The 15029-nt window shown below is 36.4% G+C and overlaps 1 protein-coding gene across 1 annotated transcript in view; it reads left to right on the plus strand.

Moving 5' to 3' along the window:
* KCNH5 (potassium voltage-gated channel subfamily H member 5) overlaps nt 1-15029 on the plus strand; it is a 305062-nt gene that overhangs the window by 24253 nt on the left and 265780 nt on the right. Inside the window, exon 2 of the mRNA XM_035728053.1 lies at nt 12154-12277. Within this exon, the coding sequence (XP_035583946.1) occupies nt 12154-12277 (124 nt within the window). The remainder of the gene's footprint in view (nt 1-12153; nt 12278-15029) is intronic.

A 15029-nucleotide genomic window follows, 5' to 3' on the forward strand; every position in this document is an offset into this window, starting at 1 on the left:
ATTTGGAGGGAAATGCTTGCAAACATCTCCAAGGACTGAAATAGTCTGGGTCCCAAGAAAGTTGAATTTTCCAGAACTCATGGCTCTTCGTATGCTAAGAGCTGTGAGGACAAATCAGAACTGGTTTCCCTGTCAAGATTGGTTGAGGAATGTCTTAATCTATTTGGGCTACTCCAACAAAATAACATCAATTGAGCGGCTTCTAAACAGCAGAAATTTATTTCTCCCAATCTTGGAACTCCAAGATCAAGGTGCCGGGACGGTTGGGTTCTGGTGAGAACCCTCTTCCTGGTTTGGACAGCTGGCTTCTGTTGTGCCCTCACATGTGGAGAACAGAGCAGAGGAATCAAACTCTCTTGTGACTCTTACAAGGGCACTAATCCCATTCAAGAAGGACTTCACCCTCATGACCTCATCAAATCCTAACCACATCCCAAAGGCTCTACCTCCCAATGCCTTCTCATGAGAGGTAGGGTTTCAACATATGAATTTTGGGAGGACACAAATATTCAGTTCAGAACAGTGAGGATGGTGGTGGTCACCAAGAATTCTGAGCAATTTCCTTAATAGCTTTGTGTTTCCAAAACTTCTGAACTGATCTCACTTTCAAGATTTGTAACTCACCTCCTTTGAAGAGAAGTTATCTCTCAGTAAGTAGCCAGACTGCTTTTCCCCACCATGTTTTATTTTATTATTTATTTTTAAATTATGTTATGTTAGTCACCATACATTACAACATTAGTTTTTGATGTAGTGTTCCATGATTCATTTTTTGCATAAAACACTCAGTGCTCCATGCAATATGTGCCCTCCTTAATACCCCACCATGTTTTAAAACCAAAGGAAATTAAAATGTTCCAGGAAACATTTTTAATTAATTTTCTATCCTGTTCTTAATGTTTCTTAATAATACCAGATTTCACATTCACTGAAACAGTAATTTTCATGACTATAGGGAAATGGAACAGTTGTATGAATATTTCAAATACACAAATTGTGTTTCAGTTAACAAACAAATATCCAAAGGAAAATCCTGGACAGTGTATTTAATATTTATCAGTTTTCATCTAATTTAGCCTTTGACATGAAAAGGAAATCTGTTTCCCCTTCTTTTGTGCTGCCCCCTTCCTCCTAATATTTTATTTTGTAGTTTAGCTTTCAGTGACAAATACAATTTTGTAGGTTTTGGTTTGCAGGGTCAACATTTAAATATTTGTGTTTTTTCTAGTTCTTTGCTTGTACATACATATACAGAACTCACACATAGAAAGCTCTCTCTGCATATATGACAGAGTTGTACAAGAATCTTGTACATAATAAATAATAACAGTTATTAGTTCATTAAGACTATTTAAAAATTTAAATTCAATTAGTCAATTTATAGTACATGATTAATTTCAGATGTAGTATTCAAAAATTTATCAGTTGCATATAACACCCAGTGCTATAAAGACTTTTTGCTCTAATAGTTGATTCTTAATGATTTTGCTTGCATTACTCTATTTCATCTCCATAAATTACCCAGAGTGGTAGATATTGGTATCTCTAGTTTGTGTGTGAGGAAACCAATAACCTAATTAAAACTCCCTAGGTTTTTCAGAGTCGCTTTCTTGGGAGTATTAAGAGGGGATCCAAGTGCTGGCAGAAAGTTTGGGGACAGGGTTCTTTGTAGTAACTTGATTGTTATGAATATTTGCCAGTTGATGACTTCTTATATGAAGTCCCTGGCACTGTGGCTAATTTTCTCAATTACAATTTTATAAAACATTCAGAAATGATAAAAGCGGCTCTCATGCTTTTCCTCCATAAACCCAGAGCACATATTGCTAACGTGCAATTGTTAGGACCTTGAGGTAACGCCTAGTGAACACGTAGTTACTTCACTCTCTGATGGTCTAAATGAATAAAATAAAACTTGAAGCATAAAGATGAATGGACACCATATTTCCTGGACTATTTAATCTTTAAGTTGGTTTAAAAAAACTCTCTTCTGAGTTGCTAGGTCTGATTGAACCTGTGGACAAATACTCTAGTATGTAGCTGGCAAATACCTGAATAGTCCATATTCTATGATTATTGGCTAAAACCAAGTATATATTTTGAAAAATGGGATTGATTCCAACTTCTGTGTTTTTTTTTCTTCCCACCGAACAACTCTGACTCCAAGCTTATAAGAGAATTAATCCTGCCTATAGTGAGTTGCTTTAGGACTTCTTCACTCTTTGACTTCCTACTTTTCCATTATAGGGAAAAAAAAGACACAATTTCACCTAGAAAATGTTTGAATTTGCAAATATCTCAGTCAAGAATTAGAACTTAGGGAACCTGCATTCTAGTTGCTGGTCCTGGGGAATCTGGGCTTGGTGAGTCTCTGACTCATTGCAGAATGGAGTTGTTTTCCAGATTAGAGATAATAGATATGAAACCTGTCCCAATGCCTAGCACAGAGTTTGGGCTTCGCTAAAGGTTGCTTTAGTTTTGTTATTACATAGAGTTATTAGAGTATAAGTGAAATAATATATCAACAACAAATGAATAATCATAGTTAGGCCCTACTGAGCTGGAGTCTTAATTTTCTCATTGTAGAGTTATTAAAAATGGTATGGTGGGAGCAGTTTAATATTTTTAATAGCAGAATTAACTAGGAGCAATTAGAGCTCCTGATCCAAATCCTAACAAATGTCTTGAAAACAAGTCTGTTTATGACAGAGGGAGGTCTGCAAGACCTTGGGGATGTTGTGAGATATAACCCTTACTTTGGGGTATAAAATTGATTTAATGGGTCTTAACTAGCACACCAAAAAATTGAAATAGAATAAAAAAGGAGGATATTTAATGTAGTAAGTGTTGTTTGAGAATTTTTTTTAGTTGTGTGTTTGTGTAGGTACATGTGTGTACCTGTGCAAACACATTTTGAGATACTATATGAAATTAATTTCTTACTATGAACTTCAACTTAAAACAAGTTTGAAAACACTGGTTTGCTTACTTTCTGGGGGAGAGAAAGCATCCCTCAGTAGGACCTTTCATGTTTATATTAGTTCTTTTTTAGAACATTTGTTTTCTATTTCCTGGGATAGAAGTAATTATTTCAATCAATAAATAATTACTATATTACAACTCTTCTAGGCACAGTAGGTGTAAAATTCATAATTCTAAGGACTATGTTATCTGAGAAGTTAAAAGTAACATATATATGAAGTATTTAGAGAGGCATTGCATACTAAATTTCACGATACCAATTATATAAAGAGAGATCCCTGCATGAATACATTAATTCATTTGTATATTGATATAGTCAACCAACAAGCAAGCATCTACTATGTGCCAGACACTGTGTTAAGTACAGGAGGATCAAATAGGATCAAAGTGCATACAGGCTCTGTCCTATAGAGTTTACAGCCCAAGAGGCAGATATGCATTCATCATATCATAACACAAGTAGGTATAAAATTGTAACTGTGTTAAGGACTGTGAGGAAGACGTGCATCATGTCTAAAATTATTAGGTATGACCTGGTCAGAAGGTCAGGGAAAGATTTACGAGGTCATGAGAGTTGAGTTAAGATCTAAATAACTGCAAGTGTCAGTTAGGCAGAGAGAATGGCAAGTTAAAAGGTCCTATGTTGGGAGAGAGCTTGAAGCTTACAAAAATACAAGAAAAATTTGACTGTGGCTGATTTGACAGACTTTGAAGTCATTATAGGCCAAGGAAAGGATTTGAGCATTCTGAGAGCCATTATAAGTTATTGACAGGTATTAAAGTAGGGAGAGAACATGATTCAGTTGGAAATTTGGAAAGACCTCTCTGGCTTCAGTGTGGTCAATCCATTGAAGAAATCCCAGAGAGGATTGGTGTAAATCAATTAGATAGCTGTTGGAGTGATTTAGGGGAGAGGCGATGGAAGCTTGGATTTGGGAGATGACAGTGAAGATCCAGATAAATGGAGAAATGGGTAAGTTTGAGGAGATAAAATTACAAGGATTTGGTGATGGATTAGATATAAGGATAATGAGAAGGATATTGAAAGATGGCTCCCAGATTTCTGGCTTACATAACTGTATGGATGGTAATCCCATTCTCTAAGATACTGAGGTCCATTTAAGATATCTAAGAGGATATCCGGGGCACCTGGGTGCCTCAGTCATTAAGCGTCTGCCTTTGGCTCAGGTCATGATCCCAGGCTTCTGGGATTGAGCCCCACACCACATCGGGCTCCCTGCTCGGCGGGAAGCCTGCTTCTCCCTCTCCCGCTCCCCCTGCTTGTGTTCCCTCTCTCGATGTGTCTCTCTCTGTCAAATAAATAAATAAAATCTTAAAAAAATGATATCTAAGAGGATATCTAGGTCAATGTGGATATCAAGATCTAGAGTTTATAAAAGATGTCTGGTTTGGAGATATAAAGTTACGAGTTACTGAATCTATGGAGACAGGTGAAGTTGTAAGAGGAACTGATGTGGAGAAACTCCAATATATACTCACTGGATAAAGAATGCTGGGCCTGCAAAGGAAACGGAGGACTGTTCAGAGAACCAGGGGAAAGTCATTTTATGAAAGCTAAGGGTCAAGAAATTTTAAGGAAGGAGTGGTTACCAGTGCTTCTGAATTGTCAAGTGAGATGAATAAAAAGCATCCTTTGGGTTTGGTGACATGGAGAGGTTACTGGTGATCTTGGTTGTCCTGGAGTGGTAAGGAAAGAACCAGATAGGAGTGAGTCAAATGAATGGGAGCTAAGAAGATGGAACCAATGAGAATAGACAACTTTTATGGAAAGTTTGAACAGTGAAGTGTTGGAGACAGATATGGTGGTAGCCAGACGGGGATGTAGGCTGAGTGGTACTCACTGAATGTCTCATAGGGACAGTAGAGTGAGCTGGTTCTGAAAGGTTTGATAGGTAAAGCAATGGGGGAAAAGCATTTCAGGTGGACAGTAGGCATCATGGGTGAGTATATTTTGGAGCCATAATGAGAAAACTGACTTAACTGCAATGTTATGGACTCTGTATAGGTAGGGAGAGTGAAGCTCTCTATGCTTTCTAAGTCTGGGAGAGAATCTGTTAATGTAAGCACTCGGGAGTCTTGATCTGGGTGAGGAGTGGTAAGATGGAGGCGGGGATTCGGGGGGACAAGCGAACATGAGTGTGACAAACAAGACCAGTTGAGGCAGGGAGACCATGTAGCTGAATGGACTGCCGTAGCTGCCTAGTCATGAAGTGGGGAGCATATGGCTTAGTAGGAGTAAACTGAGTAGGACCCAGCCTGGGCTAAGAGGAGAAAAGTTAGTTTTTGATGATCATATTATAACCATTTATACTTGATGCTATACATAAATGAAAATGTCACATATTTATAGAGGAACTTATACTTTATGAAGCATTTTTTATGGGAAGTTCATTTTAATCTCTACTTTAACCACCCTATGTACCAAGAAAAGGTAGTATTACCATTCTTGTAGCTAAGGTTCATTTCAAATGTCACAGCTTTCCTAAAACTTCCGAATCTCTGGTCTTTTGTCTTCCTTGAGTTTTCTTTTAAGTTTGAGGTAAGTAATTAATATGTGGTGAAATACACAGATCTTAAGTGTACAGTTCAATTGCTCTTAGACGAATATATACACTTGTGTGACTTATACCTCTGTAAAGATAGAGAACAATGACCTTCGCCAGAGAGTTTCTTTTTCCTTTTTCCTGTCAGTTCCCTACCCATTCCCTTTGGTAATAATTGTTCTGAACCCCATCACCATAGATTAACTTTGCCTGTATTTAAACTTCATATGAATGAAATTATGGCTTCTATCAATCATTATAATGTTTATCAGATTCATCCATGTTGCTGCATGTATGAGTAGTTTGTACCATTTTAGAGCTGAGTAGCTTTTCTTGTACGAATATGTCACAATTTTTAATCTGTTCTCTTGTTGATGAACATTTGCTTTGTTTTCAGTGTTTGGCTGTTATGAATAAATATGATGTGAACATTTTCTACAAGTCTTATTGTTAACATATGTTTTCATTTCACTGAGTAAATGCCTAAGAATGAAATTTCTGGGTCATAGTTAAATATTTAACTCTACAAGAAACTGTTTTTCAAAATGATTATTCCATTTTATATTCTCATTAATATTTTTATAAAGAGTTTTAGTTATTTCACATTCTCGTCAACATTTTGTATCATTAATCTTTATAGCCACCCTAATGGTTGAGGAGTGATAGATCATTGTGCTTTTAATTTGTATTTCCCTGATGTCTGGTGATGGTGAACATCTTATTCTTGTGGTTGTTGGCCGCTGTATATCTTCTTTTGGGAAATATCTGTTTGAGTCATTTGCCCATTTTGTTTATTGGGTCATTTGACTTTTTGTAGGATTTTTGGGTATATTCTGGATAGGAGTTCTTTCTCAAATATCTGTATTGTAAGTATTTTTTCTCAGTCTGTGGGTTTCTTTTTCACTTTTTTTGACAATGTCCTTGAATGGGCAGCTGATTTCAATTTGATGATGTCTAATTTATCAGCACTTTCTTTAACGGTGATTGCAATATGAGTCTTACCTAAGAAATTCTTGTCTTCCTTAAAGTGGCAAAGATTTTCTTCTACGTTTTCTTTTTAGTTTTCACTTTTCTATTTAGGTCAATCACCCATTTCAAATGTGTGTGTGTGTGTGTGTGTGTGTGTGTGTGTGTGGTGTGAAGTAGCAGTCATGGTTCAGTTTTTGCTCATGTGGATATATAGTTGTTTTAGCACAGTTCATTGAGAAGACTTTTCTTTACCCATTAAACTGCCTAGGTATCTATGCAAAAAATCAATTGACCATTTATGTGAGAGTCTATCTCTGAACTTTTTAATCTGGTTGTATGTTTCCCCAACTTGGTTCTTCTTTTTCAGATTTTATTTTGGATTATTTTAGGTAATTTGTACTTTCATAAACACTTTATGATTACTTTGTCAATTACTTCAGAAAAGTCTATTGGTATTTTCACTGGGATTGTATTGAATCTATAGATCAATTTGCAGAGAACTGATGTCTTAAAAGTATCCAGTTTCAATTCATGAGCATGGCACAGCTCTCTTTTTGTCTAGGTGTTTTTTCATTTACCTAACCTGAGATTTTTAGTTTTCACTCTGGAGGTCCTGCACATCTTTTGATAAATTTATTCCTAAGTATTTTATATTTTTTATATCATTCTAAGTGAAATTATTTTTCATTTTTCAATTGTTTAATGCTAGTATATAGGAACAAAACTGACTTTTATATTAACTTTATATCCTTCAACCTTGCTAAATTCACTTAATTTTAGATGTTCCCTTGAATATTCCTTAGGCTTTTCTCTGTAAACAATCGTGCCATCTGCAAGTAGAAAACAATTATATCTTCCTTTCCAATATTTACATCCTTTCTGTTTTTTTCTTTTTCCTTTTTTTGGCCTTATTTCATTAGTTGGGCCACTAATAAAATGTTGAGTATAAGGGTTGAGAATACACATCCTTGACTTTTTCCTGATCTTAGAGGGAAGTTATTCAATATTCTACTTTTAAGAATAATGTTAGCTATAGATTTTTTAGTAGGTATCCTCTATCAGTTTGAGGAAGTTTCCTTCTTTTCAGGCTTGCTCAAAGATTTTAATCATGAATAAGTGTGTCAAATGGTTTTTTCTACATCTATTGAGATATAATGATAGGTTTTTTCTTTTATTCTGTTGATATGATGGATTACATTGATTGATCACATAATGATAAATCAGCCTTACATTGATAAGATAAACCCTACTTGGTTATATATATAATATATATATATATTGCTATTTCTATTTGTCAATATGGTCTTCCGGATTTTTGCAACTATATTCATGAGATCTATTGGTCAGTAATCTTTTTTTAACAGACATTGTCAGCTTTTGGTATTATTGATAATGCTAACCTCATAAAACAAGTTCATATATTTTCTGAGAGTTTGTATAATATTTATATTATGTCTTATTTAAATATTTGAAAGATTTCACTGAGCCTGGAGCTGTCTGAGCCTTTAGTTTTCATTAATAGGTATTTTTTTTAAGATTTTATTTATTTATTTGAGAGAGAGAATGAGATAGAGAGAGAGCATGAGAGGGGAGAGGGTCAGAGGGAGAAGCAGACTCCCTGCTGAGCAGGGAGCCTGATGCGGGACTCGATCCCGGGACTCCAGGATCATGACCTGAGCTGAAGGCAGTCGCTTAACCAACTGAGCGACCCAGGCGCCCTCATTAATAGGTATTGAGAGAGTTATGTTTTCCTAATGAATTGACCTTTTTGTTATCATTAATTGCCCCTTTTTAGCTCTGTTATCTTTGTCTTTAAGACTACTTTATTTTGCATTAATATAGCCACATTTACTTTCTCATGCTTAGTGTTTATGTAGTGTATTTTCCCTACACTTTCACTTTCAACTTGTCTATGTCTTTATATTTAAATGGCTTTCTTAGAAATAGTAGACTATCAGTTTCTTTGTTTTAAAATCCAGTTTGAAAATTTCTGTCTTTTAATTAGTCTATTTATCCCATTTACATTTCATGTAATGCTTGATATGGTTGGATTTAGGGCTACCATCCCATGGTTTACTTTTTTTTCTTTTAAGATTTATTTATTTATTTTACAGAGAGAGAGAGAGAGAGAGAGAGAGTGCGAGAGAGCATGGGGGTAGGGGTGAATGGAGAGGGAGAGAGAGAATCTCAAGCAGACTCCTCACTGAGTGTGGAGCCCAATGCAGAGCTCTATCCCATGACCTTGAGATCATGACCTCGAGATGATGACCTGAGCCAAAATCAAGAGTTGGACGTTCAACCTACAGAGCCACCTAGGCACCCCCAGTGGTTTGCTTTCTGTTTGTCCCACCAGCTGTTTATTTTTACCTTCTTGACTTTTTTTGTGAGGGTCATCATTATTATTATTATTTTGATTTTTTTTTCCTTTCAGCTAAAACACCTACCACATTGATTTTACTGTGATTCTGCTGGCAATGAATTCTTCCTGTTTTGTTTCTGAATGTGTCTTTATTTTGCCTTCAATTTTGAAGGGTACCTTCGCTCTACATGAAAATCTAGGTTGATAAATATTTTCCTCTCAGTATTTTAAAGATGTCATTTCATTGTTTTTTGATCATCTTTGTTTTTCATGATTTGTATGCTGTAATTATTATCTCCCCCATCTCCCCTGAAACATACTTAAATAATCTTTTTTCTTTGGATGCTTAAAAGATCTTTTTCCCCTTATTTTTTATTTTCAGCTTTACCCTTACCCATCTTTGTACTGTGGCTTTGCTTGCATTTATCTGGCTTGAGGTTTACTGAACTAAGATCTCTAGGTTGTTATTTTTCATGCAATTTGAAAAATTTTAGTTATCCTTTATTCATATAACATTTATGCCCTATTCTGTCTATTTTTTTCCAGCCTCAACTACATAGGTCTTATGCTTGATACTGTCCTATGGAACATCTTTTAATCTCTTTCTCTTTTTGCTTCAGCTTGGAATCCTTTGCATTGATATGTTTTTAAATTGTTCTTTCTTAGTGTTCAATGTACTGTTAAACCTATCCAATGAATTTTTTTATTCCAGAGGTTGTATTGTTTATTTCTATGTTCCCATATTGGCCTCTCTTTCTATGGCTTATTTTTTCCCTGGATTATCATAAAAGTTTTGTTTCTTTGCACGCCTAATAGTTTTTAAGTGTATGCCAGACACTGTGTTCATACATAATAGAGAGCAGGTAGTTAAGTTATGGGTGGGTTTCCTTGATCACGATTTTAGCTTTGTGAGAGTGTGTGTGTGTGTGTGTGTGTGTGTGTGTGTGTGTGTGTGTGAATGTATTTTCCACATTTTTAATCTTAGTCCCAGGTTATAACCCATTATCCTGGGACTTGTTTCTTATTCCTAAAGCATGACCTTCTGTGGTTTAAATGGAGAACTTGAGGTATCTACCAAGCTTCTCTAACTTGATAGGACTTGAACTCAAAAATTTGTCTTCTAGCCTTGAGAGCTGGTGAAATTTCTGCTTACCTCTTGCCTTGTAGTCATTGCTGGAGTAGACAGGTTTCTTGTAGACTCATTTTGTGCATGCATAGTTTAGATGACAGAGAAGGATTTGAGGTAGATTTATGTACAGGTTTATAGCTCCATATGTTAAAGGATCTTCACCTCAACTTCAAGCTGCTCTGGCAGCCCCAAATTGTGACTTTTGACTATTTAGTCCCATAAAACTTTTTCTGCTTGAGCCCTATCACCAATGAACTGTATAAACTGGAAATATGCTCTCTCAGGAATGGACAGTTAATGAATATCTTATTTAATGTATCTCTTTTATTTCAAGGGTTTGTCTTTTTTTTCAGTTTCTGTCTATTTTTTGGTTGTTTTTAGTACTTTGAAACAGATTTTTGTGCAATACTTCTAGATTTAGCATCTATTCTGATAATTGTAATTGGTTGTTACATATTTATTTTTCTTAACATGGAAGTTTTTTTGAGAGTAAAGGGTATGTTTTATTGATCTTTATTCTATCCCATTGTTTGATCCAGAGTAGTGCCTTTTACTTAGCAGCTACTTAGTAAATGTTGAATTGCATTGCTATTTTTATGAAGACCAACTTTGAGTCAGGATTTAAACGTAAAGTCTTAAACTCATTAAGTTAATTTCCCTTTTAGGACACTACTTTGAATATGAGTTCAAAGGAGATTTTTTTGGTAGATATTTTGAATTTTTGAAGTATAATAATCCCTTAAAACTAACTCTTTTTGAAAATTGGATTTTTAATAAAGGTTGATATCAAAAGATATTTTTTGTATTAATTTTTTTTAAATTTAAATTCAAGTTGGTTAACATATAGTGTAGTATTGATTTCAGGAGTAGAATTTAGTGATTTATTACTTACATATAACCCCCAGTGCTCACCCTGGCAAGTGCCCTCTTTAATGCCCATCACCCATTTGCCCATCCCCTCACCTACCTCCCCTCCAGCAATCCTCAGTTTGTTTTCTATATTTAAGATTCTCTTATGGTTTGCCTCCCTCTCTGTTTTTTTTTTCTTTTTTTAAAAGATTTTATTTATTTATTTGACAGAGAGAGACACAGAGAGAGAGGGAACACAAGCAGGGGGAGTGGGAGAGGGAGAAACAGGCTTCGCAGTGAACAGGGAGCCCGATGCGGGGCTGGATCCCAGGACCCTGGGATCATGACCTGAGCTGAAGGCAGATGCTTAACGACTGAGCCACCCAGGCACCCCTCCCTCTCTGTTTTTATCTTATTCTATTTTATACCTGAAGCAAAATCACTTCTCTGTACAAAACAGACCAAAGGTATTTCTTTTATTTACAATAATGATAGTTTCCAAATTCTGTGTAGAATGTGGTTGAAAATAATATATTTGAATAATTTTATTTTTTAAAAAGGAATCTTCAATGTTATTTTAAATTTCCTTTAAAGATTTATTTATTTATTTGAGAGAGAGTGAGCAAGCGAGTAAGTGGGGGGAGGGGCAGAGGGAGAGAATCTCAAGCACACTCCCCACTGAGCATAGAGCCCTCTGTGGGGTTTGATCTCAACCCAGGAGATCATGAGCTGAGCTAAAACCAAGAGTCCGAAGCTTAACCAACTGAGCCACCCAGGCACCCCTCTTCAATGTTATTTTAAATTAGACTTCTCAAGATCAATCTAATGGACAATTTGTCCCGTCATGTCAAAATTATAATAATAGAATTTTTGGAGCAGTCATACAAATTTGCCTCAATATTACCAAGTTTAGTTTTCTCAATTAGTGGAGAAGTGACTCTGGTCCTATTCTTAATAAATTAATCTGTGTTTAGGTGTAATTATTATAGTCATTAACATTTACTTAATATTAACCATACTTGTTTTTCATAGATTAGATTAGATTTGAATGCAAAGAGGTATTATAAACTGGCTTTTTTCTTTAATGGAGTTTTTGTTTGTATGCAAATCTGGTACTTATTGCTGATCTCATTAGATAATCATGCTGAACTGATTATGTCAATCTCAAGAATAAGCTTTATTATTTGTACCGTAACAAACCATAATTGTATTTGTCTATAAATTTGTCTTTTTGTTTACTTGAAAGAAGAACATTGTTAAATGAAGATAAAAAAACTTCCTTTTCCTTCTTTCTTCTTTAGAATCAAGTTTCTTACTGGGAAATGCCCAGATTGTGGATTGGCCTGTAGTTTATAGTAATGACGGTTTTTGCAAACTCTCTGGGTATCATCGAGCTGACGTGATGCAGAAAAGCAGCACTTGCAGGTAGGTAATAGAACAGCTCAGGAATCTTTTCTGAAGTTTAAGTAAATGCTGCATGTGGTTAAACTACAGTAGTCCCCCACTTGACCTCGGTTTTGCTTCCTTGTGGTTTTTGCTTCCTGCAGTTTTGTTTCCTGTGGTTTCATGCTTCCAGTAGTTTATTACCCACAGTTTAAACTTCCAGGAGCAGATGCTCCTCCTTCTGTGCCTATATCATTCACCTCACTTCCTCTCATTTCCTATGAAATGCTATGCTATTTTCTCATGTCACATCTTCACAAGAAAGGTGAGTACAATACAAAAGATGCTTAGAGAAAGAGAGAGACCACACTCACAAAACTTTTATTACATTATATTGTTATAATTGTAATATTTTATTATTATTGTTAATCTCTTCCTGTGCATAATTAATAAATTAAACTTTATCATAGGTATGTATGTATAGGACGAAGAACCCAGTTTATACAGTGTTATGTACTATCTGCGATTTCAGACATCCACAGTGGGGGGTCTTGGAACGGATCCTCCCCAGATAAGGGAAACTCCTGTGCTTAGACTCTCTGTGATATTGGGATTTATTTATAATAAGGAATATATATTTGGTCTTTGACACAGTTCCTGACACAGGGCCTTAAAACCCTTAGAATTTCCTGTGATAAGAACGATAAAGGTGCCTTTTATTATGTCAATGGTGACTTTTGGAAAGAGCTTAAGTAACCTTAGTATGGAGACTATTGCCAGGGGAACCATCCAGGTAATTGGAGGGTTGAAACATTCAGTACTCCAGCTCCTCAACCGCCCTACCTCTAGGTAAGGGACGGGGCTGGAGGTTGAATTAAGAATTAATCAGTCATGACTATGTAGTGAAGCCTCCATAAAAACACCAAAGGACAGGGTTCAGAGAGCTTCTGGGTTGGTGAGCATATGGAGGTACTGGGAGAGTGGAGTACGTGGGGACAGCATGGAACTCTGTGCCTTCCCCCCATACCTCGCCTTCGCATCTCTTTGATCTAGCTATGCCTGAGTTGTATCCTTTTATAATAAACTAGGGATCTGGTAAGTAAAATATTTCTCTGAGCTCTGTGTGCTGCCCTAGCAAATTAATCAAACCCAAGAAGATTGTGGAAACCTCCAATTTGTAGTTGGTAGGTCAGAAGTACAAGTAACAACTTGTGCTTTCAACTGGTGTCTGGAGTAGGGGGCGGGGCGTGGTCTTGTCAGACAGAACCCTTGACTTGTGGAATTATGCTATCTCCGGATAGATAGTGCCAGAATTCAGTTGAATTGTATGACAGCTGTGCCTGAACCAATGTGAGTTCGTTCCTTGGTGAGTCAGAAACTGCACCAGGTTGAATATCAGTCGCACAAACAAAACTTTATCTGCAGCAAATAAAGACATGAAGGAGAATGGCTTCCAAAGCCGTGAGTCCCCAGAGCGGGGGTGAATGGATTCCTTTTATTTAGGGTTAGGATGAATATTTAGATAGGTAAGACTTATCATCGAATGCAGAGGTGGGCATAAGGTCACGCAAAACATGCTTATACCCACATTGTATGTTATGTAAATGAGGCTTGTGTTCCTCCAAGGGCGGAGACTGTAGTATTATAATGAGGTAAAGGTAGTTGTCGGTCGTTCCAGAGGTTGCTCCGTGGTCCATTTGCGCAGGCGCGAGTTAGGGGTTAAGCTGAAACTGGTCCCTGTGCTGGGTCCACTGGAGGTCTTGTCAGCGCAGCCGCTTTTGCTTGGGGGGGCGGTTTCGCTTTCCATTTGCTTGAGTTAAGAGCTAAGCTGGAAAGGAGAGCTTAAGGAAAAATGTGGGAGAAAGGTCGGTGAGTACAAGCAGGTGGGCAGTAAAGGTCAGGTCTTGGGGTCTAGCTGGTGATACAACCAGCTGGTGTCCCAAGAATTGCTTGTTGGTGTGGAGACTGTCGTCCCCCTTTCCCCACCCCTCCCCCCATTGGTACCAGAATCTGTTTACTAACATATAAAAACTGTAGAGTAAAAATTGTATTAAAATATTAAGGAGACTAAATTATCAATGGAAAAATATAGTTTAAGAGCCCTTGGGGGGGAACTTGTGCAAAGAAAAAGCTTTTGCATATCTGTAAATCTGTTAATTCATTCAGTAAATATTTTTTTACTATCTGTGATGAGCCATAAACTATTCTAGGTGCTGAGTGATGAAAGGAGCATCCTCCATCAGAGAACCGCTGATGGTATCAGTACTTCTTGAGCTGCTAAAACGGTCTTGAACAGAGTAAACAGCCCCCAGCCAAGTAGGACGTAATTCACGAACATTTAAAGAAGGTCAAAATGAAGTTTTTACATCCTGTGTAAATCACATGTACTTTGTAATGTTGGTACATTGTACCATTGCTATTTTGTTTGGCTTATGTAAAACAGAATCTGGCCTTTACATTATTTATAACAATTCTTTCTAAAATATGCCATATCTGTGAGTTTAAAGAGAGTATTATGAAAAAAGATCATATAAAAGAAAAGGAAATTCTATAAAGGAACCAATTTAGATCTGAAAACTTTTTCACAATATTTCAGTAAGGCCAGATGGGAAGTTTTTTCCTTGAGTTAATTTTTCTTCAAAGCTCTCACTTAACTAAGCACCAAAATCATGTTATTTTGGAACTATAAGGGAACTAAATTATCTTCTACTCCAAATCCTTTGTTTTCCAGAGCAGAGAACTGAGGTAGAGTTATGTTTAGGGACTTGCCCAGGGAAATACAATGATTTATTTG

This window comes from Zalophus californianus, chromosome 6 (assembly GCF_009762305.2).
Source record: "Zalophus californianus isolate mZalCal1 chromosome 6, mZalCal1.pri.v2, whole genome shotgun sequence".
Classification (NCBI taxonomy): domain Eukaryota; kingdom Metazoa; phylum Chordata; class Mammalia; order Carnivora; family Otariidae; genus Zalophus; species Zalophus californianus.